This window comes from Pelodiscus sinensis, chromosome 2 (genome assembly GCF_049634645.1).
Source record: "Pelodiscus sinensis isolate JC-2024 chromosome 2, ASM4963464v1, whole genome shotgun sequence".
NCBI lineage: Eukaryota > Metazoa > Chordata > Testudines > Trionychidae > Pelodiscus > Pelodiscus sinensis.
Window position 1 is genome coordinate 183759473 of NC_134712.1, and position 27234 is coordinate 183786706.

A 27234-nucleotide genomic window follows, 5' to 3' on the forward strand; every position below is an offset into this window, starting at 1 on the left:
GTGTATATATATATATATATATATCTTCTTTCACACTGACAGGCATGATATAAAGCACTTCCCACAATGCCCCAGTGCTCCCAGCACCTCCTCCCTGGGAGCTAGAATGCCAATACCCTGTACCTGTCTGTTCCAACCAGAAAGCTTGCATCTTTCAGTGATCACCCTGCTTTGGAGATGCCTTGCCATTGTGGAGCATGTTCCCAGTGGAGGCCATGTTCAAAGGATCCCACTTGCAGGCTGTGTGTTGAGCCCTGTATAAATCCATACTGCACCGTGAGCTGCAAACAAACAAGCTGTGAGCAACATGTTGAGTAGCCCCGGCTTAGACGTAAAGGACAAAAGAGATTGTTTAAGAGTTGTTTATCAAGACATCTAGGGTAATACCCTCCATGCCTCTCACTCACACATTTAAAACCCACAAAGTATTCCCCACTGCATATGTCTAATTTTACACACAAATGATACATACATCAAAGTACAAAAAACAGAACCAGCAGATCAGGACATGAAGATTGGTAAGTTACATGAAATAATTTGCTCAAAGCACCTTTTGAGTTATGTATATTCTTGTCCATTTCATAAAAACTTGAGGGGTGGGGGACTCTGTCACAGTAGATTTTGGGAGGGAGGCATCAGCCCCCTTGGGACAGGAGCCAGGTTGCTGTAGTTTGAATTTGTGGATGAGATTACCTAAGAGTAAAGAGTGGAGGGGGAGGAGTGACAGCGGCAAGGCGTGAACCCTGCAGATCTCCCCTGGGCGCAGAGGAGGGGGAATGAAGATGCCCCTTAAGGGATGAGAGGTAAGAGGCTGAGGACAAGAGGCAGGGCCAAGGAGCAGGGGCAGCCCGTCCATATAGGCGACCTAGGGGGGGTCGCCTATCGCACCAAGTTAAATGGGGCACCACATGGTGGCGCAATATCATTGAGGGGGTTGGAGATGGGGGCGCCGATTGCATGGTTCGCCTAGGGTGCCAGTTGCTGGCAGCTAGTCTAGGGCCGCCCGGCGGCGTGTGGGGGCTGCTCCAGCGTGTGGGCCCAGTGGCACTGGCCGAGGGGAGTGCTGAACTGCAGCCCTCACCGCGACGTGCCTCACGGAAAGTTACTGGTGACGCGCGCGGGGTAAAACTCTCCTGACTGGGCAGACGCCGGCGCCCCCGCCCGGGCAGCGCAGAGCGGGCGGAGACTGCGGCTCTGGGCGGGGCTGCAGCCGGCGCCGCCCCGGGTTTTCCAGAAGCGCGGGGCGGGGAACTCCTGGCCGGCGGGGCGCTGCGCTGCCGCGGGATTCGCGAGCTTGGCCCGGCGGCGGAGGGACGTGCCCGAGTCCTGGCCCGCGGGCGCCGCAGCCCGCCCGCCATGGACCCCATCGCCGGCGTGTACGAGTCCACCACCGAGCCAAAGGGAAAAGCCGGCGAGGGCCGCTGCTGCGGGTGCAAATTCGGGCGGCTGGGCTGGCAGCGCCTGCTGCTGAAAGCGGCGCAAGCGGTGAGTAAGCGCCGCTGTGTGGATCCGGCCCCGAGCGGCGGGATGAGGCGTGGCCCGGCCTCGGCCCTGTTTGTGCACCGCGCACGCCTGGCTGGGCTGGTGAGGGGCAAAGGCGGCGCCGCCCGGGCCTGTCTGTCTCACCTGGTGCCGCGCTTCGCAGCCAGGGGCCGTCAGACTCGCTGGGCCGGGGACAGAAAGCTGAAGCCAAAACCCGAGCAACTTAGCTCTGCAGAGGGGCCCTGGCCAATTGTCCTGCTTGCCAGCCCTGGCCTTGTATGCGGCAAGTTGCTGTGGCACAGGCAGCCCAGAGAGTTTGTATTGCCTGTTGTGTTCTCAGAGAGAAAAATGGTTAAGAGCCCCTGGCGAAAGCGCATGGTCCTATAGGTGTATAGGTGTTAGCCTCTAAGGTGCCACGGGCCTTGCTCCTTGTTTTTACAGTTACAGACTAACATGGCTACTCGGAGACTAGTGAAACTAAATCTCCTATTGCACATGCTCTGGTGGAATGTCAGGAGCTTGTAGAAAATCTTGGTGCTGCCCCAGTGAGTGCAAGGATCTGGTTGGACTCCCCAGATTTTTCTGCAGTTCCTCCCTTCCCTGGCTCTTGTCTCTAAGTTGACCTCAGACCATGTCCTATGTTATGGTATGGCTGGGTTTTTCAGGAGAGGGCGGTGTGCTGTGAATAGTAGGGTTAATGCTTTGGTTGACTATAAGTGAGGAGGGACAAAGCAAATAAGGGGGTAACAAACATTAATGATCCAACTTGAGTGAGGTAAAATATCTTTTACTGAGCTAGTTTCTCTCTCGCCAGCAGAATCTTGCACTAAAGCTGTTCTTCAGGTCTCTGAAGTGAAAAAAGGACCTCAAAAGATGTTGTCTCCCCAGTGGAAGTTGGTCCAATAAGATATACCACCTTACCCACCTTCTCTTTCTAACATCCTAAGACCACGATAGTTACACCAACATTACAAACAACTTTAATGTTTCTTAATCTGTTTTGCACAATGTCACTTTCCCCTCCCCTTTACACTCTTCTTCCTTCTTTCCACATCACTCCCCTGCTCTTTATTGTTCCTGCCCCTCTTCACCATTCTTTGTGCTCAGACATGACTGCTTAACTGAATTAGTAGACTTAAGAATAAGTGCTTGCTTCAAGTCCATTAAACAGAAAACTTTGTTTTTTACGGTGGCTTTTATTAGGATGCTGATATCTGCTTCATATTAGAAATGTGCAGAAATCTTGGCTATTTTGTTAAGTTTCTAATTCTCTGTTATAAAAACTCTATACATAAATAGAGGACAAAACAGTATGAAACAAAATGAGTGTTAACAGCTGTCCCTTTTTTGTGCTTGGTATGTTTTATTTGGCAAACAATTGCCGGAAGTATGAAGTTGGAAATGTAATCAACTTATTGCCTAATGTAATGCTTTTTCATTAGAGTGTTTGTTTTGTTTCTCTCTGTCTTTTTACTTTTGATTTCTTTTTTACTGATTGTCTCCTGGCCTCCATTTTTTAGGCTGTATCATTTTACAAAATATCAGGTGGTATATAAAAATGACCAAAGACATTTGTCTTTTGTGACAAAACCTTACTCTAATAAAAACAAATATTAAAAATAATATCCTAAGCTCCTAATCAAAGTAGAAGTTGGTGTAGATACTTCCTTTAAATGTAGACACAGCCCACCATTTAGTTAAAGAAAACTTAGCTTGATCTAAAAGTCTTAGACTAATTTATTCACTCTTTAAATTCAGCTAAATCAAATGGTAAATAGTGCATTTTCAACTTTTAAATATCAGTATATTAGTGAATAGCTTTGTAATTGTAATATTGCTTCTGCAGACTCAAACTATTATTACTGTAAAGGGCATCACCACAGTGCCAGTATGGTGCACGCATTTGGACATACACTACAAACAAGTTTGTGCTAGATCTAGCAAGTGATTTCAGTTGGTTTTGTAAGCATGATCCAGAATATGCAGTCCACTGTGGCACTGCTATTTGTGGTCTTAGTACCGGGGTCGGCAACCTATGGCAAGTGTGCCACTTATGATACGCAGGCCACTTTTTTTTTTTTTTTTCAGCAGCACATGGAAGGGAGCAGCAGGTTAAGCTGCAGTGGGAGGAGGCAGCCCTGGGGCTGAGGCTCTTCAGTGGTGCCTTGGCTGAGACCAGAGGTGCTGCTGTGGTGGCCACCTGATCCAGAACTTGCCCCGGAGGTGCCACTGCTGCAGCCACACAGTCTGGGGCCAACCCAAGACCACGTGGCAGGGGCAGCAGTGCTTCTGGGGCCCACCCCAGACCACATGGGCCACAGCAGCGGGGCCTCCGTGGCCAGCCCCAGACCACAGTGGCAGCAGGGCCTCTGGAGTGGCCCCGGACTGTATTGACAGCAGAACTTCCCTCTATGGCGGCTGGGACAGGCTGCGGCCATTGCTGCAGGGGGCACGAAGCTAGGTAAGGACCCCCTTGACGCCCAATCCCCTCACTTCCCTACCCTTCCGGGACCGGGCACCCGACGCTTGCTCCGACACCTTCCCTTGTTCCTGCACACACTCTCCTGGCCGCACACTGTACCCTCCTTTGCTCCTGTTCCCTCCACCTGGCCAGATACCCTACTCCCAGCCAGCCTCTGCATCCTACCTCCCCCCCACTCAGACCTCATAACTTCTCCCCCTTCTGAACCCTGAATCCCATCCCTATCCTACTTGCTGGCAGCCTTTTCTCTCACACTGTGCCTTCTTTTTTGTCCCTAAACCAGAGTCTAAGGAGGTCCATAAAATTCACTAACTCCGGAACCCCTGAGAAGTAAATCTGGTCTATGGGAAACCCTGAACCTGTCTCCCCCTTCCTTTCTCCTCACCCCATGAGGCTGGGGCACCATAGGAGTGAGGTGTCTCAGTTGGAGCCACATCAATGAGCATCGGAGGGTTTTGGAGGAGTGTTTTTTGCTTTTCACTTGCATCGTTCCCAACTGATTTTTCTGTAGGTCAGTGACCCCCTGATCCAAAAAAGGTTCCCCTGCCATAAATGAAGAAAATATTGAAGCCTTTTGTGTTGGACATAATATTTTACTTTATTTAAAATTAAGTTTTATAAACTAACATGAGAAAGTTAACACTTAATCTGTTTCATAATTTAAATTAAACTGTTCTCCCTAGCTGCAGCTGGTTCAGATAATAAGGTCACTCTACCTAGCCTGCCTCCCTTGCCTCCCCCCCCCCCCCTCCCAGCACACAGATCTGTGAATAAGTTAAATCTTGGTAAGCCACCTCTGAAAGGTTGCCCAACCCTTGCACTAAAAGGTAAGATCTGCATCTTTCTTCATTAATACAGTTGCTGTAAGTAGGACTATTATGGACTTTAAAAAGTATCACTGGCACTCGGACCCATACGTAGAGGTGACTAAGTCAAATCTTGGCACTCCACCTCTGAAAGGCTGGTTGAATCTCATTATATTGTGGTAGCCGCCGTAGTAGGGATGTTACATTGTGGATCCTGTAAGTCGATGAAATCCTAAGTCTTCAAAAGAAGGAAACCTATTATGCTGGCTTTTTATGTGTATTGTGTCATCGTCTTATCCTATTCATAGATATGGGGGGAAGGGTGTCAAATGATGTCTTTCAAATTTGTGGTTAATATATATATTTAGACTATCTCATCTATGGAATCTCTGTAAGTGAAGTAATTCAGGACTTATTACCAAAAATTAAAATAGCAGTAACATGGTTTTGGCTTTAAGGAAGATGTTGAAATGTAAATGTGTTTGTACCAATAAAAGCAAGCAGGATCTTATGAGGGGGATAAGGCAAAAAGCCACATTTATTGTAAAGATAATAATAAAGAAAAGATAGAAGCAAACAACGTTGTTTAGCTACTTATTCCTATCACTACTTATATATATATATAAAAATATAAGGGTTAACATTCATTCAATCATTCATCCATTCATTCAGGTTCTGTGTATTTGTTATAGTTACCAGCCCGGAAGTTGCTTGTGACAGAATACTGGCCAGGTATTCTGTACACAAGTGATGGTAGTTGGGAGCGAAGTCCTGGTCAGATGCGCATCTGAAGCTCCTGGTGGGCTGGCAGCAGAACCTTGGACTCTGACTCCATAGTCTTTTAGTCCAGTTCTTATAGGAATTTCTTCCTATGCCAGTCTATGGGAATTGCTGTATCATGCTGATGTCCAGGGTGGCTGTCAAGTGCTTGTCAGTGATCTCATAGGGTGGATCTCCAGGATTTGGTTTTCTCCAATTGACACCTTTTGGTTGCACTGGCACCTGATGCCTTCTTCAGCCCTTTCTTCAGCCTTCTTCAGCATTCTCAGGCTGGCACCTCTCAAAACCATTCATTCATCGTCCAAGCACTCTCTCTCTTACATACATTCCCTAATTAATGTTTCACATACAGTATTTTGTATAATAATAACTTTACATATACAAGAGTTGTAGTTACAAAAAGTCACAAGTTTCTGGGTGGCATTTCTTAAAACCTTCTCTCTCTGAGTGCTGAGTTAGTTACTGTTATAGTTACAATGTTTCACTTTGCGATTAGGGTTGATTGCTTCACAATGCTCTGAAGAGAACCAGAGTCAATTATGTAACAATGCCCTTAGTCAATTACAGGGCTTGGCTCCCAGAGCAGAGTTAGTGGCTTGACAATGCATTGTTACAATGTATCCCTGCAATGTCAATTTCAAGCAGCCCCTTTGCAAAAGCTTGAGCCTGCCCTGGGGGACAGAGAGGGGAGCTGTTTCTGGCTACATAGAATTATATTCTTAACAGTTCTAAGTTACATGACCTAATATTACATTCCTAACAAATTATATTCCAAAAGGGCAATAATAATAAATCTAAACATTTAACATTCTTAACAAATAATAATAATAAATCTAAACACTTATACGCTTCTTCTACTTAACAAACTTATGCTACTTAGACTTTAAATTGTGGGGAACAAATTATGGGGAGTCACTTCCACTTGGGGGAATCATTTTTAATACTTTAATATGTTATCCCTACAAATGGGAAATCCTAAAATCAGTGTTCTTGAAAGCAGTGGTTTTTAGGTCTGAAATGGTGTAATCACAAGTGCATCTAAAACAACAAACAGGACTATGTAGCACTTTAAAGACTAACAAGTGCATCTAGTGATTTCTACCCTTTGTCATTAATCAGGCAATGCCAAAAAGAGAACCTCAACATTTTAAAAACAGAGAACAAGGCATTTAAAAAAGAAACACTGTGCCAAGTATATGAGAGGAATCTCTCAACTTCAGAAAGTTATAGTTTAAATTTTTTTAAAAAAATTCTCAAATCCTGAAAGTGCTTTATATAAATATTTTGAGGGTAAATTTGCACTTTGTTTTTTTAATTATAAAACATTTGTTAAATAAAATTATCCCAATGGGTATTACTTCCATGCAAACATTTTACTCATATAAATAATCTCAGCACTTTATAAAAACTGCTCATGTGCAGTGTTATAGACATCTATAGGTACATCCCCCCCGGATGTGGCATTTCTGCTTGGGTGGGTGGGTGGGGGAAGGGAAATTGCTTATGACGGCTTCAGTAAAACAAGATAGGAGACTTTGACCCATGTGGGCACAAACGTGATATATTTTTTAAGTTTTGGCATTTTATGGCCTACTCCCATCACTGTAAGGACATTGAAAGGTAGCTAGCCAAAGCCAGATTTCTCATTAGCTCACCAGAGGGTTTTTTTAAAAATTCTTAAGAGCCCTTTAAATCTGTGGATATCTGTGGACCATGTTTATGGATTGGATATGGATACATATTTTGTATCTGCTCAGGGTTTTCTTCCTCTTTTTTCCCCCAAATGCACACATTTTGGGGTTCTTGGTCCAGACACAAATTAAAAAATACATCTTGTAAATTATTGTGGGTGAAATTCAGGTAGCTTTTTATGTGTGATTTACTCTTTCCTAAGGAAAGCGCAAAAGTGCTGTGATTTACTTAAACATTTGAAGTAATATTGCCTATTTTGGAAATCCGGATAAGTATGTTAGCATAATCTCTGCAATCTATTGAATGTGCTCTAATGTATAGCACAGAACAGCAAATTGGGAGTTGGAAGGTATGATTTCTAATCCTGGCTTTACCTCTGTTTCCCTCATTCTCCTTTCAACTTTTGTCTCTTTTGTCTCTTTGGCATAGCAGCTGTCTTATTACTTTTTTTTTTAACCACACATAGCATATTGGGCTGCTAGTGACGGCTGTCATGCAGATAATATACAAGACAGTGATTTATACCGCGTACTGCAATATTAAAATTGCAAACTAACCAACACTTGTTTAGGATACTTTTTAAATAGATGATTTGCTAACTGTAATATTCTGTGATTCCATTTTATATATGGTACAATATTCCCTGAAATTATAAAGCCAACTGCAGAGAACTATTTTCAGATTTTTAAGATGACAGTATGGGTTGAGGGAAAACACTACTTAAGATTTATAGTAATTAGAGATAAACAGTGATAGCATATTGCTGACTGCTGAAGCCTCTTTTGAAACCATTTTTGTGTATCGCATAAAAATGTACCTGCCAAAGGGATATTAACAACTTTGGGTTTTGCACAGAGTTCTTTTAATTTTGGTTTAAAACAAGAACCAGTTTTAGATAGAAACTAAAATTCTAGATTCTGTGTGGTTGGATAGGAGAGGGCACATTGTGCCAAGACCCAAGGTTCTGCATTAATATGCAAAGAGTAGTACTTGTCATTTAAGTGGTGGATTTAAAAAGAAAGTGTTGCTTGCAGAAACGTCAGTGTATTACCTTAGACTGAAAAGGAAAGTTATAAATATATGCTTCATGATCTGCTTTTGCTTCTGAACTACTCAATTATTGCACAAACCCTATTTATAAAGACTTGTGAAATCAGCAGAATCCTTTAAATAGCAACACTTGTATGTAATTTTAAACCAGAAGATTTCATAGGGAAAAATGTAACAATTGAGATTCTTTATAACAGTGGTTACACAGTTACGTTTCATAAGAAAGTATTTCACTTTCCTTTTTTCATAACTTTATTTTGCATGTTCACACGTATCTAACATTAAGGCTATGCTAGAAATTTGATAATTAAACATAAAAACTAAGTGTGCACATAATGTTAGTATTGATAAGTCACTATCATTCAAGTGACACAGGTATTAATATCTTGAATGAATGGGTATAGACATACAACGTGGGGATAATGGCTTAAAAGTAAGCTGTAAAGTTTTGTGGCCACATAACCCTCTGCTATGCAGTGCTTAGGGTAACAAATTAAAATTGTAGAGAAGAGACTAAACTTGGGTTCTGGTCTGGAGACTCTGTAGAGCAGGGCTTCTCATTCTGGCCCTCAGGGCTTCCAAATTTGATATTCACAGCACATGCTGAGGGCCACAACCTAAGTATGGTTGCATATACATGCAAATATATATTCAAATATATGCAAATAGCTTCTTTCACACTGACAGGCATGAATACAGAGATTAAGGCAAGAGTACACAACATGCAGGCCCCATTTAAGTCAGGTCTGCTGATATTAATAAAATGCAATATTTACCCGATTTCCACCCATATGACAGCACTTTCAATGAGCAATGACAGTCTAGGAATTTGGCTACTAAAACACACATCAACAAAAGACCATTGTATTGACTCACCGTTGTGGAGCGTGTTCCCAGTGGAGGCCACATTTAAAGGATCCCACCCACAGGCCGCATATTGAGCCCTCTGTAAACCCAAACCGCGCCGCGGGCCACAAACAAACGGGCCACATGCGGGCCTGCATGTTGAGTAGCCCTGCTGTAGCACAATAGTTCCTTAACTTATTTGATTCCTTCTTTGTCTGTAGTAGTTTATGCCCCTCCTCCTGCCACGCAAGTGTGTGTAAATATACAGATTTTTTTTTTTAAAATAAACTTACAGCTCAGGTATTTAAAACAGTAAGGCATTGATTCAAACAGAGCCATTTAAGTTTATAGACAATACCGTATCATGGCATCTTTACTAAAGCACTGCTGTTGATGTCAGCGTTGCTATCAGAACTGGGTACCAAAGAGTGGTGGCTCTTGGCTGGGTGCTGAGCTCTGAAGGCAGTGCGGCTGCCTTTGGCGTCTCATGCTTCCCTCTCTCCCCAATTTGAGAACCTCTGGTATAGAAGATTCAGCACAGTAAAGGCTCTGCAATTCTGAGAAGAAAGAGGAACCAGGGAGAAGCCATTCTCTATGGGGATGTCTACACTTGCACCCTCTTTTGATAGAGGGGATGCAAATGAAGACATTCAAAATTGCAAATTAAGCCAGGATTTAAATATCCCGTGCTTCATTTGCATAATAGCAAATAGCGCTATTTCGAAATAAACATGCTGTGTAGACGCGTTATTTCGAAATAGCGCCATAATGCGATTATGCAAATGAAGTGTGGGATATTTAAATCCCGGCTTCATTTGCAATTTCGAGTATCTTCATTTGCATCCCTATCTCGAAAGAAGGTGCAAGTGTAGACATACCCTACAGGTGGTTTACCTATGGGTCTTGGAGACTCAGAGTGCAAATCCAGAAAAAAATTACTCTGTTTGGAAGTCCTGAGGATGACTTTCTTTGGGAGGGACCCCATGGTAGCCCTTTTTTCTAAGGAGCTGTGGTCTCATCGAAAGCAGATAATTAGTGAAATATAATGGAGGTATTTTTTTTGACAGGCACTTCTGCAGGTTTTGAAAGCAGGAGACTCCCAGCAATGACCCTGAGGAAACGTTGAGTGAAATGTGGCATCTCCTGTTCCCTGATGAGGAGAATCTAGGGCTGTGTCTAGACGGGCAAGTTTTTCCAGAAAATCAGCAGCTTTTCCGGAAAAACTTGCCAGCTGTCTACACTGGCCACTTGAATTTCCACAAAAGCACTGATGATCTCATGTAAAATCATCAGTGCTTTTCCAGAAAAACTATGCTGCTCCCGTTTGGGCAAAAGTGTTTTTCCGAAAGACTTTTGCCCAAAAGGGCCAATGTAGACAGCACAGTACTGTTTTCCACAAAAAAAGCCCCGATCGCGAAAATGGCGATCGGGGCTTTTTTGTGGAAAAGTGCGTCTAGATTGGCCACGGACGCTTTTCCGCAAAAAGTGCTTTTGCAGAAAAGCATCCTGCCTATCTAGATGCGCTTTTCTGAAAATGCTTTTAACGGAAAAGTTTTCCATTAAAAGCATTTTCGGAAATTCATGCCAGTCTAGATGTAGCCCAGGTGTTTGTAGATCATCTTCTATCACATGGGACCCTGGATTCTAATTGGGATCTCTAGGTTCAACCACACAACAAATAACAATGGAGCACAGATGATGGCCCTGTGTAATGTGAGATATAATAACATGTTAAATAGGGACGTCAGAGTATAACTGATTAACTGGTAAGTTGATGCTTATCAGTTAATGATTCCAGTTGCACTCAGTTGGCTCCTGGGAAGAGGGTTTTGCTGTGGCCGGGCAGCAAACCCTCCTCCTCAGGGGCCAGGCAGGAAAGGGCTGCCTACTCCTGCTGGGAGCTGGGCCAGCAGGGGCTGGAGGCGCTGCTCCCCTGTGGGCTCTGCAGTATAAAGCTATGCTGAAAATTATTCAGTTGCTTGCATGTTAACAAACATGCCAGTTAAAATCCCTGCTTACCATCAGTGATGAAGAGAAAAGGCATTAGCACTTAAATGACTTCCTTCAGGTAAAGTGGTTTCTTCTAGGGATTTTAAATTTAGATTAATTGGCTAATTGAATATTCGATGTAATTTGCATTGACTATTCGATTAGTCGATAAGGGCACCTCCTCCTTTGAACTGCAGCACTTGAACAGGGAAAGCACTGCAGGGAGTATGGAGTCAGTGGGGGATTCAAGCATTCCCCTGCTGGCCCCATGCTCCCCATGGTATTTAAAAGTGGCAGCGCTGCATGGAGCCCGGGGTCAGTGGGGGCAGTCCCCAACTGACCCTGGGCTCCACGCAGCACTGCTACTTTGATGCACTATTCTCTCTCTCTTCTCCCCCCCCCCCCCTTCCCACTTGCTGCCTCTTTCTGATAGAGGCAGCAAGGGGGGTGGGGAGACGACCTGTTGACTATCAGATAGTTGACTAGTCATTCACATCCCTAGTTTCTTGTACATGTAGGAGTTTGTACAACGTATATCAGCCATGCTTTTTCTATTATGCAGACTGGCAGCGTGTTCTTTTGTAAACACTCTTTTAATCTCAATTTTTTTTTATTAAAAGGTTTAAGGGGAATTTATTTAAAAGAAAGTATGGTGTCTTTTTCTCCTCACAATTGAGTTCTTTATATGGAATTATGAAGATTCTTAATTACTCTGTTTAATTGGCATTTTCTGCTCTATTTTTGTTAACTGTACTCATCTGCCACAATGAATCCATTGCACACCTAAAGCACCATAAGAGGTGCAGTTAACTGTTCAGTACGCGCTTTTGGATACTTGTCTTAAACTGTTGCAGGAAGAAGAACAAAACACTCGAGTTGACTGGAAAGATGAGGAAGGAAGAGCTGACTTTGAATAGTTCTTTTTAAATTGTGTATCTAACTTCACTCTATATACATTCCTAATATTTAACATTAGGAATGTTAAAAATCATGTAATAGGGTAAACATGTAACTGCTAAGATTTTTTTTTGTTTAGCAGTTACACCTACTGCACGCTCTGCAGTATAAAGGCAGAGGTGCCCTTATTGGATATTCGATTAGCCAGTTAATCTAAATTTAACATCCCTACAAGAAACCGCTTTACCTAAAGGAAGTCATGTAAGTGCGGATGCCTTTTCTTCACTGATTTTAAGCAGGGATTTTAACTGCGGCATGTTCATTAACATGCAAGCAGCTGAATAATTTTCAGGGATAAAAGAATGGCTATTAGTGAACATTCATGAGCTATCTGATTTTTGGATCACATTGCTCCAGAGATCGCGTAATGGTTATTTGAGTTTGAGCAATTTTCAAAGTGTGGTTTCTAGCAGTTACGTTGTATCTTTTCTGCTCTACTTTTTCACTGGACAGCAAAGGTGATTTATATGGAAACTCTTCATGGTGAAAGATCAGAAATTATGAATGAAAAAATGTGACTCAAATTTTCAATGTGCTGGTGATAAACATGATGATAAGGAAATGGAAAAAACCTGTAATGGTTGTCTTTGCTTTTTAAATTTAAATCAGGTGGGAGGGGAAAAAAATCCCTCCCCCATACAGTCTCAAATAAAATCATTCAATGGATTCAAAATATTTGAGAAATCCACATCTATAATTATTTATGCAGAAGTTGATTCTTAAATCTGCCTAAAAGCAACTACATGAAAAGAGGGAAGTGTGCTGAGAAATGGCCTTATTGTTTTTGTTTCTGTAGATCTTTCTGTTATTTAAGATGTATCCTATTTAATACTGTCTCTGAAATTTTGCCTTCTGGGCATGGTTTAAATTAGGAAATTTACTGTTCACATGTGCTGAACTTAAGATCATATTCATATTAAAGGAAGACTCGAGCTGTATCTTATTTTCCTTGACAAGGATCCACTATGTACCATATACAGCAGCTTGGTGCAAGCTTTTAACTAGAAAGTAACCAGTTAAAAGTGGCTGTTTTGAATTTCATCTCTTTAAATGGACACTGGCAACTAATTGTCAAAAATAAATGTTTTTAATTAAAATATTTTCTGTCCAAATATGTATTGTGCTATTGTATGAAAATCAGAATGTGAAACTCAATTTCAGTGATTTTTCTTAAGTTGTAAAGGAGAAGATGGAGATAGAATACTAGGACTGGAAGGGACCTGGAGAGGTCATCGAGTCCAGTCCCCTGCCCTCATGGCAGGACCAAATACTGTCTAGACCATCCCTGATAGACATTTATCTAACCTACTCTTAAATATCTCCAGAGATGGGGATTCCACAACCTCCCTGGGTAATCACAGAAAACCTGTGATTAGACTTTGGATAATCACAAAAGATGGTAATCCTGATTGTTAGGCTTGGTCTAAATTAAAGTTTTGCTGGTGTGATGGGTGTGCTATTGTAACCGCCACCGAGCGGATTTGAAGCTGGGACCTTGGGAGCTGACTATAGGAGCCTCTACCCTCTTAGCTAAAAGCCAGCTGGCTCCCAGCCCATGCTGTAGAGATCGCTTGGTCTTAACTGTTGCTGTGGTCTAGGTGCCACTTGCATTACTCAGTAACCACACTATGTGTGTGTGTTACACTATTTTACCAATATAGTTATGTCAGTAAAAGCCTTGGTGTGGATACCGTTATACCAGTATAACTTTTGATTTCACTTTGCTAAACTGGAATAAGGTTATGTCCACACTATAGATTTGGGCTGGCAAAACTGTGCAGGTGTGTGAAAAGGTGCAGTCCCTGATTGACATAGCTCTGCCCACAGATATCTAGTATGGACACCACTTATCCTGGAAAAAATTAATTTTTTACTGATTGTCCAGATGGGTGATGGTGTGTCGCACTACACCTTTACAAGCATGACTTGGTTGGTTTAGCTGCAACTACATTAGGAGTAGTCTGCCAGTATATGATTACTGGTATATTGTATTTGTTAAGCACTCCTAAGTAGACATAGCTTAAACTGCATGGATCAAAGCACATTCATATGGGTTTAACTGCTTGTTCACCGGATTTGTCTGTAATTCTGCCAGAATAGGTAGTACTTAAACTTTTATGGCTCTGGAGAGTATTGGTTTTCTGTGAATCTAGGAATGATAGTTGGGCTTAGAAGTGAAGTTGACCTATTAGTTATTTTATAGTGATAGTGTAATTAATAAGGATTTCCACAATCTGTAACAAATTTATCTAAAGTGGTAGGACATAGGAATGTAAATGTGTAGTCTATTAACTGATAAGCAAAAGCTTATAGGTTAATGCTATAGACTACATGCATTTCTCCCCCCTTCCCCACCCCTCCCGACTTGCAAGTACATTTTTAAGCAAGATGGCCAACAGCCCAGCTCAGTTTGGGCGTGTGCCGGGTCCGGAAGCTCAGACCACCCTCTATACAGGGATTGCTGCCACCCCCTCCGCTGTCTCTTTATCTGAGGCAGCAGCACAGGGTGACAGCACAGGTGCACAAGGGGAGCTGAGTTTTAAACTGGCTCCCTGCTCAGACCAGCTCCCAGTTGGCACCCTGCGCTGCTGTCTCTGATACAGTGCCGGCAGCATGGAGTGAGTCTTCTCAGGAGTGAGGCTGGAGTGCACTGGCTGCCGGCCCCGCCCCAGAGACTATAGAATATCCCTGCCCCAGAGACTAACCGATAAGAAATCATGAGGTTACTCGACTATTCAGTTAACTGCCCTAGTAGGACATAGTTGTATGAAATGTCGCACACATTTGTATAGGTTAGTTTTACTTTATAAATTAATGGTTCTTTATACGTTTAAAAGGCAGAGTCACAGCGGGGTTAGCTCCAGAGGCCAGGAGCTAACCCCGTTGCGGCTCTACAGTTTCACCCCTTATTGACTAATTGATGGAAATTCTATCAACTAGTCGATCATTTGATTAAACACAATTTAACATCCCTAATTGCAACCTTTGCTGCTGCTGCAACAGTAATGAATTGCAAATCCTGTGTTTGCCAGTGTCGATACAGACTGTGAGGGGAGTGGAAGTAGAGATGAGCAAGTCTTGTTAAGAGTGATAGCTGAAAGTTAAGATCAATATTTAATGGAGTCCTGAAGTTAAGCCCTCTAACCAGGAAGGCTTGCTGTGATACAAGGGTTATTTATAAGTGTACGGTTGGCATGGAAATAAAGCCTTCAGAGAGTTACCTTTAATTTCATAAGTCAGGTCCTCCCTTCCTAGAATGCTCTACTCCATTGAATCTTTACTACTGGGGTTTGTCTCCTAGGTCAGTAGTACTGTATAGTGTGGGGAAACCTACCCATAGGGGAGTGGCCAAAATAAGAAGTGCAAGGAAAATTGTTATACAAACACAATTGAGAGGTTAGCAATACAATTGTATTCTCCTTTCTTCAAGCGAAAAACATTTCTTTTTGGTGACTTGTCCCATGAACAATCTTGTTATCATAACTTTTTTCTCTAGTAGCTCAAATGAGTTCTTGGTTTTAAAAAAAAAACAAAAATAAGACAGGCTTAGAACTTCTGGGTAGATTGACCAGCTACTGTATGTAACCAAGAAAACTTTGCTGTCCTCTTGGGAAAAGAACAGTTGCTTCATTCTGCATGTGGGTGTGGAGCATGTACGTAATTTGATGTGTAATTTCTCTGAGGTACAGAGCAGGTACAAATGGTTCATCAACATCAGAATTTCAAGGAGCAGGTGACTAGCAGAAACCGCTCATCCCATTAATTATAAAGAAGCTGGGGCAGTAGTTTTCATTTTCAACTCGGGTGCTCTGGTTGACATGTACAGACCAGAGACCTACATGCAGGTTTTGAGGCCTGCTCAATAGGCAAAAAGAAATAACATAACATTTTGCTTCTGCTGACAGCATATGACAACCAAAATGCATCTTCCTAGATTGTTCCTCCTCACCCATGAAATCATGAATTGATAAAACACCCATTGATGTCCCAGTATACATTCTGTGTAGTGTGTTCTGTGTAGCTGGATCTGGTTTATTTGTTTTAACAGCAAGCTTGCCTATCAAGTGTTTAATACGTGGCATTTTTTGTACTTGTCTAATGGTGTCAGGTCACAAACAAAATTCTTTGGCTTTGATATTTAAACATTTTCTCATTTATCAGACAATTATTTTCACTGTTTTAATATCAGCGGACTGTAGGGTTGCCAGGTGTCCGGGATTGAACCAGACAGTCCGGTATTTTCGCCTCCTGTCCAGTTAAAAAAAATTCAGAAAATACCAGACACCTAAAACGTCTGGTATTTTCTGATTTTATTTTATTTTATTTTTTTTAAACCAGACAGGAGGAGAAAATCCCAGGGGCTTACCAGGTTCTGCAAGGGAGCTGTCTGGCCCGGCACAGGGAGCCTCAAAAGCATTTCTTAAATGGGCCACGCTGTGTTTGTAATTTTTTTTTTTCTCAACAACTTTGGTTCCCCCCCCCCTTTTTTTTTCCTCAACAGAATTTTTTCCCCGGTGGTTTTTTTGGGTGGGGGTGGGATGTGTTTGGTATTTTTGGTTAAACCATCTGGCAATCCTAGCAGACTGCCTGACAAAGACTGGTGGATTGATTATCTAATTTGAATAATCTTTCTCTTTCCACAGCTGCTTTCCTTCTTGGCCTTCATCTTGGAAGAAATTGTGGAGAGTTGTACCCTGTGTGGTGGACTTTACTTCTTTGAGTTTATAAGCTTCACTGCCACCTTTCTGAGTGTCATGATACTGACTGTGTATCATACATCTTTATATGAAAAAATTGAGGAGAAAAGAGTACCGAAATTAGTAAGAAACTGCTTTATTTTTTGCTACTTAATTCTAAGGAGTTTTTTTAAATCAATTTAAAGTTATATAACTATTCTCTCCAGACAACATATACTATTTGGTAACAATACTATACCATGTTAATGAAGTTATCATCTCTTTATTAGCAATTACTTAGGCATTTTCATGTTGGTGACTGAGATACGGCATTTCAGCTGTAGCCATGGAATGGGAAAGATGATAGCTTATTCTCTAGGAAAGATGCCAGCTGGTTCTAAACCTCTTTTTAACTGGAATAAATGACCAGGGTTCAGACCAAAGCAGGTGGGGGTTTTTTCCCTCTGTCCCCCTTAACTTAGCTGAGTATCATAAAGAGTGCGAAGAAAGGGGTTAAGACTGCCTTAAAAGTCACTTGGCAAAATGAATCCTATCCTAATGAATCTCCATCCTGCATATTACTCTGTGAGGGAAAGCACTGTGGACTTTATTTTCCAGTTTTATCTATCAATACATCCAGCAAAGATTTTGTGTATGGTAATAGGTTTCATTAAGAAGCGTATTTTATTTAACAAAAGTTCTCATGAGCATGTATGTGCATCTTTTTTTGTTACTGCTAGGTTTAATAAATTAAATCTGGAAGGAATCATGAACACTAATCTGATCTCTGGCATAACATAGGCCATGTGATTTTCATTTTGTAATTCCCATATCTGCATTTCTGGCTTTGCAGAAGATTGCTATGTCTGTTTCAAGATAATTTTTGTAAAGCAAGTTGCAATTCCTTTAGTATGACAAGCTATACATAGTCAAATTCTGCTCTTGTGTCATCTTGTCTCTATTAAAATAAGCAAAAAGAGTTTATAGAATCTATAAAACAAGAAGTGTAGGGTTTTTCCCAGGTATTTCATTGAGAAGTAAAAATGTGTAAGAGAAAAACAAATCAGAATTCACAAAAGGCAAGGCTAGGAGAAATATTTTCATGCATTTTTGTTTTGTTTTAAATTTTAGTGGAAACTTTGTTTCTCAAACATTCTTCTGCTACCCTAACAGTTCAATACTGAGAACCTGTAATGAAAAATAAATTAGATTATTAAAATTAGGATTTTTTTGTAATCCCTTGTACTAGTGGCATAGCGAGGTGGGTGTGTGTGTGTGTGTGTGTGTGTGTGTGTGTGTGTGTGTGTAATGAGATCTTAAAGTGTCTGCAATTTCAACTAAAATAGAAATGACCAGTCCCCATCCCATATGCGCACACATACTTATGTAGCTCATTCCATTTCTAGGTATTTGCCTTGAAATGCTTCCTCTCCTGCCCTCTTATTTTATTGAGTTGAAGCTATTGAGGCCCATCTGGTTTTGCTGTTGGGGTAGGTCAGGACCATAGATCTGCATTTGTATGCAGAGTCCTTGGGTGTGGCATTGTCACACAAACTAATAGTAAATTGTATTACTGCATTTGTGGAGCGTAGTTTGTTGCCAGCATGTAATGCTGGGATCTCTGTTTATCACATGAAATATTCTATAGGGTAAATTTATTTAATTACTTGAAACTTGCATGTTTCCCTAATCTAATGTACAGAAATGTTTCGTTACCCCTTGTCATCCTCCACCTCTTTCAGATGCCGGTTATGCTCAGTATGCTTTTGCATTTCAGAAGATACAATATTGGCAAAACCACTATTTTGTGTCATGTACATCCATCTTGCATAAGAATTGTCATAGCAAACAATATGTAAATTCTTTGACTGAAGGCATAAAGGTAGGAGAGTATCAGAACCAAGAAAGCTGAATGAATGCATTTATTTGTAAGGCTCCCTTTCCCCAAGGCTCCAAAGAAGTTAGTGAATCTAGGAGAGCTAAACAGATTTCTGCTGAATGTTAAATGTGATGAGAGATGTTAGTTAGAGGTGAATGAGGTAGAAATGGGGAAGGCATAGAAAGAATAGTATGTGATGGAGATTCCTTTCACATTGTTGCAGTTAATCATTGGCTTCAATGTCTGATTAATATGGGCCTTTTTAATATACTGGTTCTTTTACCAAACAGTGCCTACAGAGTTTGAAATTTTCTTGGGTTTTTTATGATTGCAGGATTTCAGAATCACTACACTGGTGGGAATTGTCTTTCTCATAGCTTCTATTGTGTTTGCTGCAACCAATGACAAGTCATCTGTTGAAACTGTTGCAATTGTAAGTATGTGAAAACATCCATTGCTCTATATTTTAATTCTTTATTGTAACATCTACACTCTTAAGTCTAAAGTCCTCTGCTCAAGGCTTAGAGGCAGAAAACAGAAGACAATGTATTTGCTGGGGGAAAAGATGCAAAAAGACGTGGCTACCTCAGGACTCCTAAGACTTGGTACAAAAACCTCTGCTAAAGCAGAGCGTATGGGAGATCCACTAAGAACATAAGAACGGCCGTACTGGGTCAGACCAAGGTCCATCTAGCCCAGTATCCTGTCTACCGACAGTGGCCAGCACCAGGTGCCCCAGAGAGGGTGGACCGAAGACAATGATCAAGCGATTTGTCTCCTGCCATCCCTCTCTAGCCTTCCACAAACAGAGGCCAAGGACACCATTTTATCCCCTGGCTAATAGCCTTTTATGGACCTAACCTCCATGAAATTATCTAGCTTCTCTTTAAACTCTATTATAGTCCTAGCCTTCACAGCCTCCTCTGGCAAGGAGTTCCACAGGTTGACTACATGCTGTGTGAAGAAGAACTTTCTTTTATTAGTTTTAAACCTGCTACCCATTAATTTCATTTGGTGTCCTCTAGTTCTTCTATTTAGGGAACTAATAAATAACTTTTCTTTATCGGCCCTCTCCACACCACTCATGATTTTATAAACCTCTATCATATCCCCCCTCAGTCGCCTCTTTTCTAAACTGAAAAGTCCCACTCGCTTTAACCTCTCCTCGTATGGGACCCGTTTCAAACCCCTAATCATTTTAGTTACCCTTTTCTGAACCCTTTCCAAGGCCAAAATATCTTTTTTGAGGTGAGGAGACCACATTTGTACACAGTATTCAAGATGTGGGCGTACCATAGTTTTATACAGGGGCAGTAAGATATTCTGGGTCTTATTTTCTATCCCTTTCTTAATAATTCCTAGCATCCTGTTTGCCTTTTTGACCGCCGCTGCACACTGCATGGAAGTTTTCAGAGAATTGTCCACGATAACTCCAAGATCTCTTTCCTGATTTGTCGTAGCCAAATTAGCCCCCATCATACTGTACGTATAGTTGGGGTTATTTTTCCCGATGTGCGTTACTTTACACTTATCCGTATTTCATTTGCCATTTTGTTGCCCAATCACTCAGTTTGGTGAGATCTTTTTGGAGTCCCTCACAGTCACTAGATGGGCACATTCTCCAGCAGTGGTCTTTATAAGGTTTGCTGGAAGCTCTGTGTACCTTAGGGGCTCTATAATATTGTGAATGCTTGGCCCTGTGTTCTTCTGGCCTTGCCAGAGTCACTATCAGCATTTCACCATTCCTGCTAACCTTGGCTCAGAATCATTGTATACTTTTCCTCTCAAATTTCTTTCTCTATTTTTATTCTTGCTTTCTCCATAAGGTACGCCTGCACCTAGAGGTGGCTCATGCCAGCCCACTTAGGCGGTGCGATTTCATTGCTGTGTAGATGTCTGGGCTTGGGTTGGAGTTTGGGCTCTAGGATCCTATGAGCTGGGGCTAGAGCTGCAGCTGGGGCAGGATGGAAGGGCTACCTGATAAGCTTGATTACTTGCATTCTCCTCCCTCGCCCCTTGCTGCCTCTGATACAGAGGCAGCAAGGCAGGGGAGGGGCATGAGCTGGTGCTGGGGGAAGCCTGCTTAATTATAAAGCATCAAAATCAAAGAACATTCTTACATTAGAAACCCCAAGTAAAGAACTCTTATCCTGTAATCAGAATATTAGATTTTTATAGGGAGAAAAATACATTTATCTTCTGTAATATTCATTTGTGGCACAAATATTAACTTAGGCATTTCCATCTCTCTGTGCAAGAGGGAGGGAAGGGAGTCATGAAAGAAATCTCACTCATACATCTTGTTTATGTTCTACTAGAAGATTTACCAGGCATGGCTCAGGTTTTTAACTCAATTTTTGTGTGTTTGGAAAAGAAAATGAAAATATACATGCTTGGTTTAAATTACAGGCAGTCCCCGGGTTATGTACAAGATAGGGACTGTAGGTTTGCTCTTAAGTTGAATTTGTATGTAAGTCGGAACTGGTACATATTGTAGGGGAAACTCTAGCCAAACCTTTCTCCAGAGCTCAGTTTTATTCTCCCACACCTCACTTCCCTCAGTCCTTTATTCTCAAGCTGAGGTGTCTGCTGAGAAAAGCCGCTCCACGTCTCCCTGGTCTGCTGGGGGGAAGCAGCTAGTGCGGGGCTGCCTCACCCTGTTTGTAAGTAGGGATCGGATGTAAGTCAGATCCATGTAACCTGGGGACTGCCTGTATTGCTCTGGGGTGAGGCTGGGAATGTGAGGTTCAGCATGCAGGCTGGCCTAGGGAGAGAGGACTACTCTAGCCCTCTTTCATCACAGCAGCTTGAGGCCAGGTGAGAAGTGCTTCTCCAGTGAGCACAGCCAGTGGGAGGTGGATGTCCCCTGGCTGAGGCAGATCCAGGCTAGGCTGGGTGGGGGCCACAGAAGGACAACCTGTTTCCTGGCAGTGGCAGCTCTTTGGAAGCCCAGGTTGGGTGCCATGGCTAGAGGAAGGTGCCTCCTTCTCTGATCCCAGCATGGAGCAGATGCAGCTGGGGCCCAAAGCTGTCATGGCCAGGGGGTGAGGAACCTCTTCTCCCAGCCCCAACACAGAGCTGCCACAGCTGGCCCCAGAATGCAGCTGCTGGGGCTGGCAGGCAGAGGTGGGAGTGTAGAGTGCTGCCTTGAGCCCCTGCCCTCTCTAAGCCGTCTTTCAACATTTGCTCAGTTATGTCAGCTTTTGAGGACTGTACTTGATTTGGTGACTGCCTCTTCCATTTGGTTTTGACAAGCAATCCCATTCTAGGCACATCCCATTTTCCTGGCACAATCAAACCCTTATCATGCTTAAGTTATGATAAGCGGAAGTTGTATGCCGAATTTGGTGGTCCTAACTCTTAGGCTACGTCTACATTGGCAGCTTCTTGCACAAGAACTCTTTTGCGGAAGAGTTCTTGTGCAAAAACTCTTCCAGAAGAGAGCGTCTACACTGGCATGTGCTTTTGCGCAAGAGCATCCATGCCAGTGTAGACGCTCTCTTGTGCAAGAAAGCTCAGATGGCCATTTTAACCATAGGGGCTTCTCGCACAAGAAATTCATGTTGCCTGTCTACACTGCCCTCTTCTGGAAGAGCTCTTGCGCAAGAGGGCTTACAACGCTTTACAGTAAATTTACTTCTGGAAGAACACTCGTGCAGTGTAGACAGCCGGCAAGTTTTTGTGGAAGAATGGCTGTTCTTGCACAAGAAGCCGCCAGTGTAGATGTAGCCTTACTGTGTAGGAGGAGTTCTTGAATGAACAGATACACTGACTGACAAACTCTGTCAAATATAGTAGATTGTGTTGACTCAAGCAGTGTAAAATTTAACTCTTAAACTTCACTGAATCCCAGTAATGCTCAGGCACCAATCTGATTCTTTGGTGTGTAACTATACTGAGCTATTGCCTCGCTGCTTTTTTTTCCAGCATTAATCTCTGCTGAATTCCTTGCAGTCAACAGTAAGTTCCTGTACCATGCACACCTGATCCCAGAAATAAGAACTATAAAGCATAAGACCTATCAGTATTATCAGGGCTTGCCCGCTGTGCATGCGCTGGCCGCACTGTGCAGCTATGCCAGTTTGTAATGTACTCGCCACAGGTGAGTAGATTACATTAATTGTCGAGCCTTGAGTGTTATGATTTTTTATCTTTCTGCTAAGAACTTAACTACAGATTTCAAAAGACTGGACACTGAATGTGCTCCAGTCTCTAATACATGGAAATACTACAGTTAAGGTGGTGAGAGGTTTGCAGGAAAAAGATTGCTTGTTTTCTTGCTTTGGATTCATGCTTATGTATACATTTTAAATAATTTTCTTTCACATTCACAGGTGTTTGGATTTTTGGCTAGTATGGTATTTCTAGCTGATGGTATTCAGATGTTTATGGAGACACGTAAACGGAAGGAAAGTAAATCGAAGAACGTTAGCAACACAGAGAATGGAGTAGAAAACCAGCCGCTGAAAAATCAAACCTAGACTTTAAAAAGTTCATTAATTACTAGGAGTTAAATTAATCAAGAGGAAATATTTTTATTTCTCCACTTATTTCACTGCATTGAGGGTAACTTTATCTTCTCTTTCCCTTGATTCTAGCCAACTTTGTACAAAACAGATCCTACCATAAGGTTTTATTGACGTTTCTTAATATGTTGAGCATTTGTACAATTCTTCATCTAACTTGTCCTGATTAATAACTGTCAGAGGAAAGTTCTAAAATAAATAGCCTACAAATATATTTTTTTAATTGACTATAAACTAGACATCAGTAACTGAAAGCACTGCGAGACTCTTAAGAATGGACTAATCCAGGTGAACTCATCACTTACATTCTGAATTGTTTTTATAATATTTAAATATTATGTAAATATAGCAGGCCAAACTTAGAATTCTGTTGGATGAATACATCCCGACTGAAGTTGGTGATATCCAGCTTCTTGCCTTTGATACTAAGAATCAGATCCCTTCCTTATTATATTAGTCAAACTGTGAAAGTAAAAGGGAAACTAAACTTTGCAATCTAAGAGGTTTCTATCCTCAAATGAGTTGTCCTTCAATTTTATCTTGTGTGTCTTACTCCATACTTCTAGATTCTGTTTTGTTTTGTGTCTCTGAAAGTCAGTGCTCTTTCTAAAAAGCAATCTGTAAAATAGATATAGTTAGCTTGTGCGTGTTTATAGTCAAGTGGTGTATCATGGAGTGGCTTTTGCACTCATATTTGTGGAAGATTAAAGTTGTGTATGATATATTCTTTAAAAATATTATTAAAGGCTAGTTTTCAAATTTCTTCTTTAATAGCTTAACAGGAACTTTCAACGTAGAGGAAAGAAACTCTCCTCTCAGCTAAGTGCCTACAGTTAAAGGGATATTATTTTTAAAGGGGGGGGGCGGAGAGACTAATTAATTCTTTCAGTTCACAAGGCCAGCACAAAGTAATTAGCATAAGCTTCGCAGGGGAAAGTTTAATTTAAAAATAAAACAATGAAATTTTGGCACTGTCCCAGTGCACATCAGAGTTTGTCCATGTATATTAACAGTATATGTTAATTGAAGATGCATGGTCATGAATGTTGGCTATAATTAGCTTGGTTGATGAAAGGATAATAAGCAAGCACACAGTTATATGAACTTCTACACTTAAGACAGCAGCCCATGGGATGAAAAGGGAAGCTGTTAGTGAGCAGCGGATTAAAGCAATGCCAAGATGTAAAAGACCAGACAGGTTAAGTCCTAGCTATCAGGTCAGTAGAGTTGTGATTGCCTTTCCACCACAGCCCTCCTTTCATGGCTTTTTTCAGATGTTTGAAGGGTGGGGGTTTTGCAGGTTGGATTTTTTTTTCTGCAGAAGGGAAAAATGAGACAACTTAGACCTGCAAGGAGGGCTGTGTAAGCAGGATAAATTGTAGGAAACTCCTAAGAGCATGAGGTACCCCAAAATATATAGCGTAAACAAAAAAAAAAGCCTACACCAGTATCCTCGAGGCATGGTTATGTACAAGTAGTTTGTCTGACTTTTTGGGACACTTGCCATGTCTTCCATGATTTGAGATGAATAACATCATTTTCCAAGCACTATGTCAAACTTACAGATCTTTAAATCATTGAGGCTGTACTGAGACTAAACCATCTAGGAATGGGTTGTCATCTTACCAATGTTCCCTCTAAATTTTTCTATCCATATGCGACATAAATTTTGTTCACCAAGGCATGTTTGGATGTGCACTACCAGTAGAAACATTGGCTGCCAGCAGTGAACACTGGGGGTGCTCTTCTAATTGGCTGGGTGGTACCTGAACCTCTCCTGGGTGGCAACCAGAGGGCTCATCTTACAGGGAACGCTGTTTTCTTACCCTAACCATGTTTTGAGGACAGATTAGTAGGGATTTAAAGTACTGTAAGTGAAATCAGAGGCTTTATTCCAAGACTGCTGCTTTCTGAGGATCATGCATAATGTAGGTGTCATGATCTTCCTTTGTCAACTCCTGAAGGGTTGAAACTGTCTATGAAGGAAATCTGATCCTAGCACTACATTTTGCTGAAGGAATGTGGTTACATCGTATAGAACAGCAAGTTTAGTTTGAAGCATACTTTCAGAGTAAACGTTCACTTTCCTTAGTGACATTTCCTCATTTCTAAAGGAAATGTGCTCTCTTAGGGCAGATATATATTTTCCTCTGTTCCATAGGTCCAGCTATCTCCTTGCATGTATAGAACTGCTGTTGGTAGTTATGTGTATAAGAGAGATCTTTACAAGCAATACTGTGGAAAATATAAAACTTCTCAGTACTTGGGGAAAACTCTCATACTGTGTAAGTAATTTAGAACCACTACAATGAATATCATCAATCTTTGGCTCCATTCCTGTGGTTTTTTAAATTTTTTCTGTACACGGTTTTTACTTGCTTTTTGCATCAAAAGTGACTAAGCCTTTAATTTGTTTTTACATTTAAATATTTTGTTTAAAAAAAAAAGATTGTGCAATATATAGGATGACTTCCACTCAGCACCTTTTGTTTTGTAAAATTTTATTTTCCCAGTGCGGAGGTTGGACATACATGCTTTCCCCAGCATCACAGTATGTGAAGAGACTCCCTGTTTTAAATTAAAAAAAAAAAAGTTGGGGGGAGGGTTAGCTCAGTGGTTTGAGCATTGGCCTGCTAAACCCAGGGTTGTGAGTTCAACTCTTGACGTGGCCATTTAGGGATTTGGGGCAAAAATCTGTCAGGGATGGTACTTGGTCCTGCTGTGAAGGCAGGGGGACTGGACTCAATGACCTTTCAAGGTCCCTTCAAGTTCTAGGAGATAGGCAGTCTCCATTCATTTAAGACCATGAGCTTATCTTGCACTATTCCCAGGGTTCTGCACAAAGGTATTTTGGCATGTAACAGCAGTTGCCATCATTTTGATTACAGTTCCATTCAAAGCACAGACACCAGTTCATACAAGAGAAATACAAAACTTCCAATAGAGGGAAACTGAAATTTTATATGGTTCTTGAAAAATTGTGTAACTGATTGCAATGGAAAATTAGCTTGATAGTGCCCCATTTATGGTATAAAATGTATGTATAAAAATGGTTTAAACATGTTCATTTGTTGCTGTACGTGTGTAATGTATGGGGCCCTACCAAATTCAGTCTGGTTAATTTTCATGGTCATAGGAATTTTGAAACTATAAACTTCAGAATTTCCATTATTTTAAATCTGAAAATTCATAGTGTTGTAGTTGTGGGAGTCCTAACCCAAAAAGAAGTTGTGGTGTGGAGTATTGCAAAGTTATAGTAGGGGTAGCAGCTACGCAGAAGTAAGGATGACAATACCACAATCCCTGACAATAACTTTGCAATTCTTCCCGCTCCCTCCCCCCCAATCCCTTTTGGGTCAGAACTCCCAATTTGAGACACACTGGTCTCCCTTGTGAAGAAATCTATATAGTGTAAGACACACACAAGACTAGATTTCAGTTTGATGCATTTTTTATAGCTATGAATTTGGTAAGGCTCTAGCAATGTATATTGAATTTTTATCTGTAGCAAATTTAATTTGTGTATTGTTCTTTGAGATTTTATGGTTACTTGGTCAGGAAAATATAAAGGTTGTATAATTATGTACAGTTCTTTCACTTGTACTTCAAATGCCTTGCAATTCCAGGTGAAGTAAGATTTTTTTCTTTTTCAATTCAAAATCTGTGGCCTTGAATGTGCTATGCTTATATATATATAAAATTAAAAAAAAACCTGGGATTTCTAAAATGTTTTGTAATTTTAAATAAAATCTGAGTAACTTAACTAGCTTATCTTTCATCTACTAATAATTTGGCATTAATATCTCCTCCTGCTGGAGGAAACTGAAGGAAATCCCTTCCTCCTTTATTCCTACTTCAGGCCATTTGCCCAGTTTGTTGGGGAGGGCTTCCATTGTGCTTGGACTAGGGAGAAGTGGTCATCTTAGTCTTATAGAGGGTCCCACGAATTATCTTCTGAAATGTTCAATATTCTGACACTGAAAAACATTGTGCCAAAATGGTCCTTCCACAACAGACTTTACATCTACAGATTTCTGTAAATTATTTAGTATGTACAATTCAAATACTG

The 27234-nt window shown here is 41.4% G+C and overlaps 1 protein-coding gene across 1 annotated transcript; it reads left to right on the top strand.

Moving 5' to 3' along the window:
• Positions 1-1216: 1216 nt before the first annotated feature.
• Positions 1217-26933, top strand: CMTM6 (CKLF like MARVEL transmembrane domain containing 6). Its single transcript, XM_006134296.4, has 4 exons — positions 1217-1485; positions 16728-16904; positions 18974-19072; positions 22974-26933. Exons 1-4 carry the CDS (start codon positions 1357-1359, stop codon positions 23118-23120), a joined length of 552 nt encoding a protein of 183 aa, XP_006134358.2. The 5' UTR covers positions 1217-1356; the 3' UTR covers positions 23121-26933.
• Positions 26934-27234: the final 301 nt, after the last annotated feature.

Coding starts and splice junctions, on each gene's coding strand:
- CMTM6 (XM_006134296.4), top strand. CDS start 1,357: ATGGACCCCATCGCCGGCGTGTACGAGTCCACCACCGAGCCAAAGGGA. Junction 1,486..16,727: donor TGCTGAAAGCGGCGCAAGCG/GTGAGTAAGCGC, acceptor CTCTTTCCACAG/CTGCTTTCCTTCTTGGCCTT. Junction 16,905..18,973: donor AGAAAAGAGTACCGAAATTA/GTAAGAAACTGC, acceptor TTATGATTGCAG/GATTTCAGAATCACTACACT.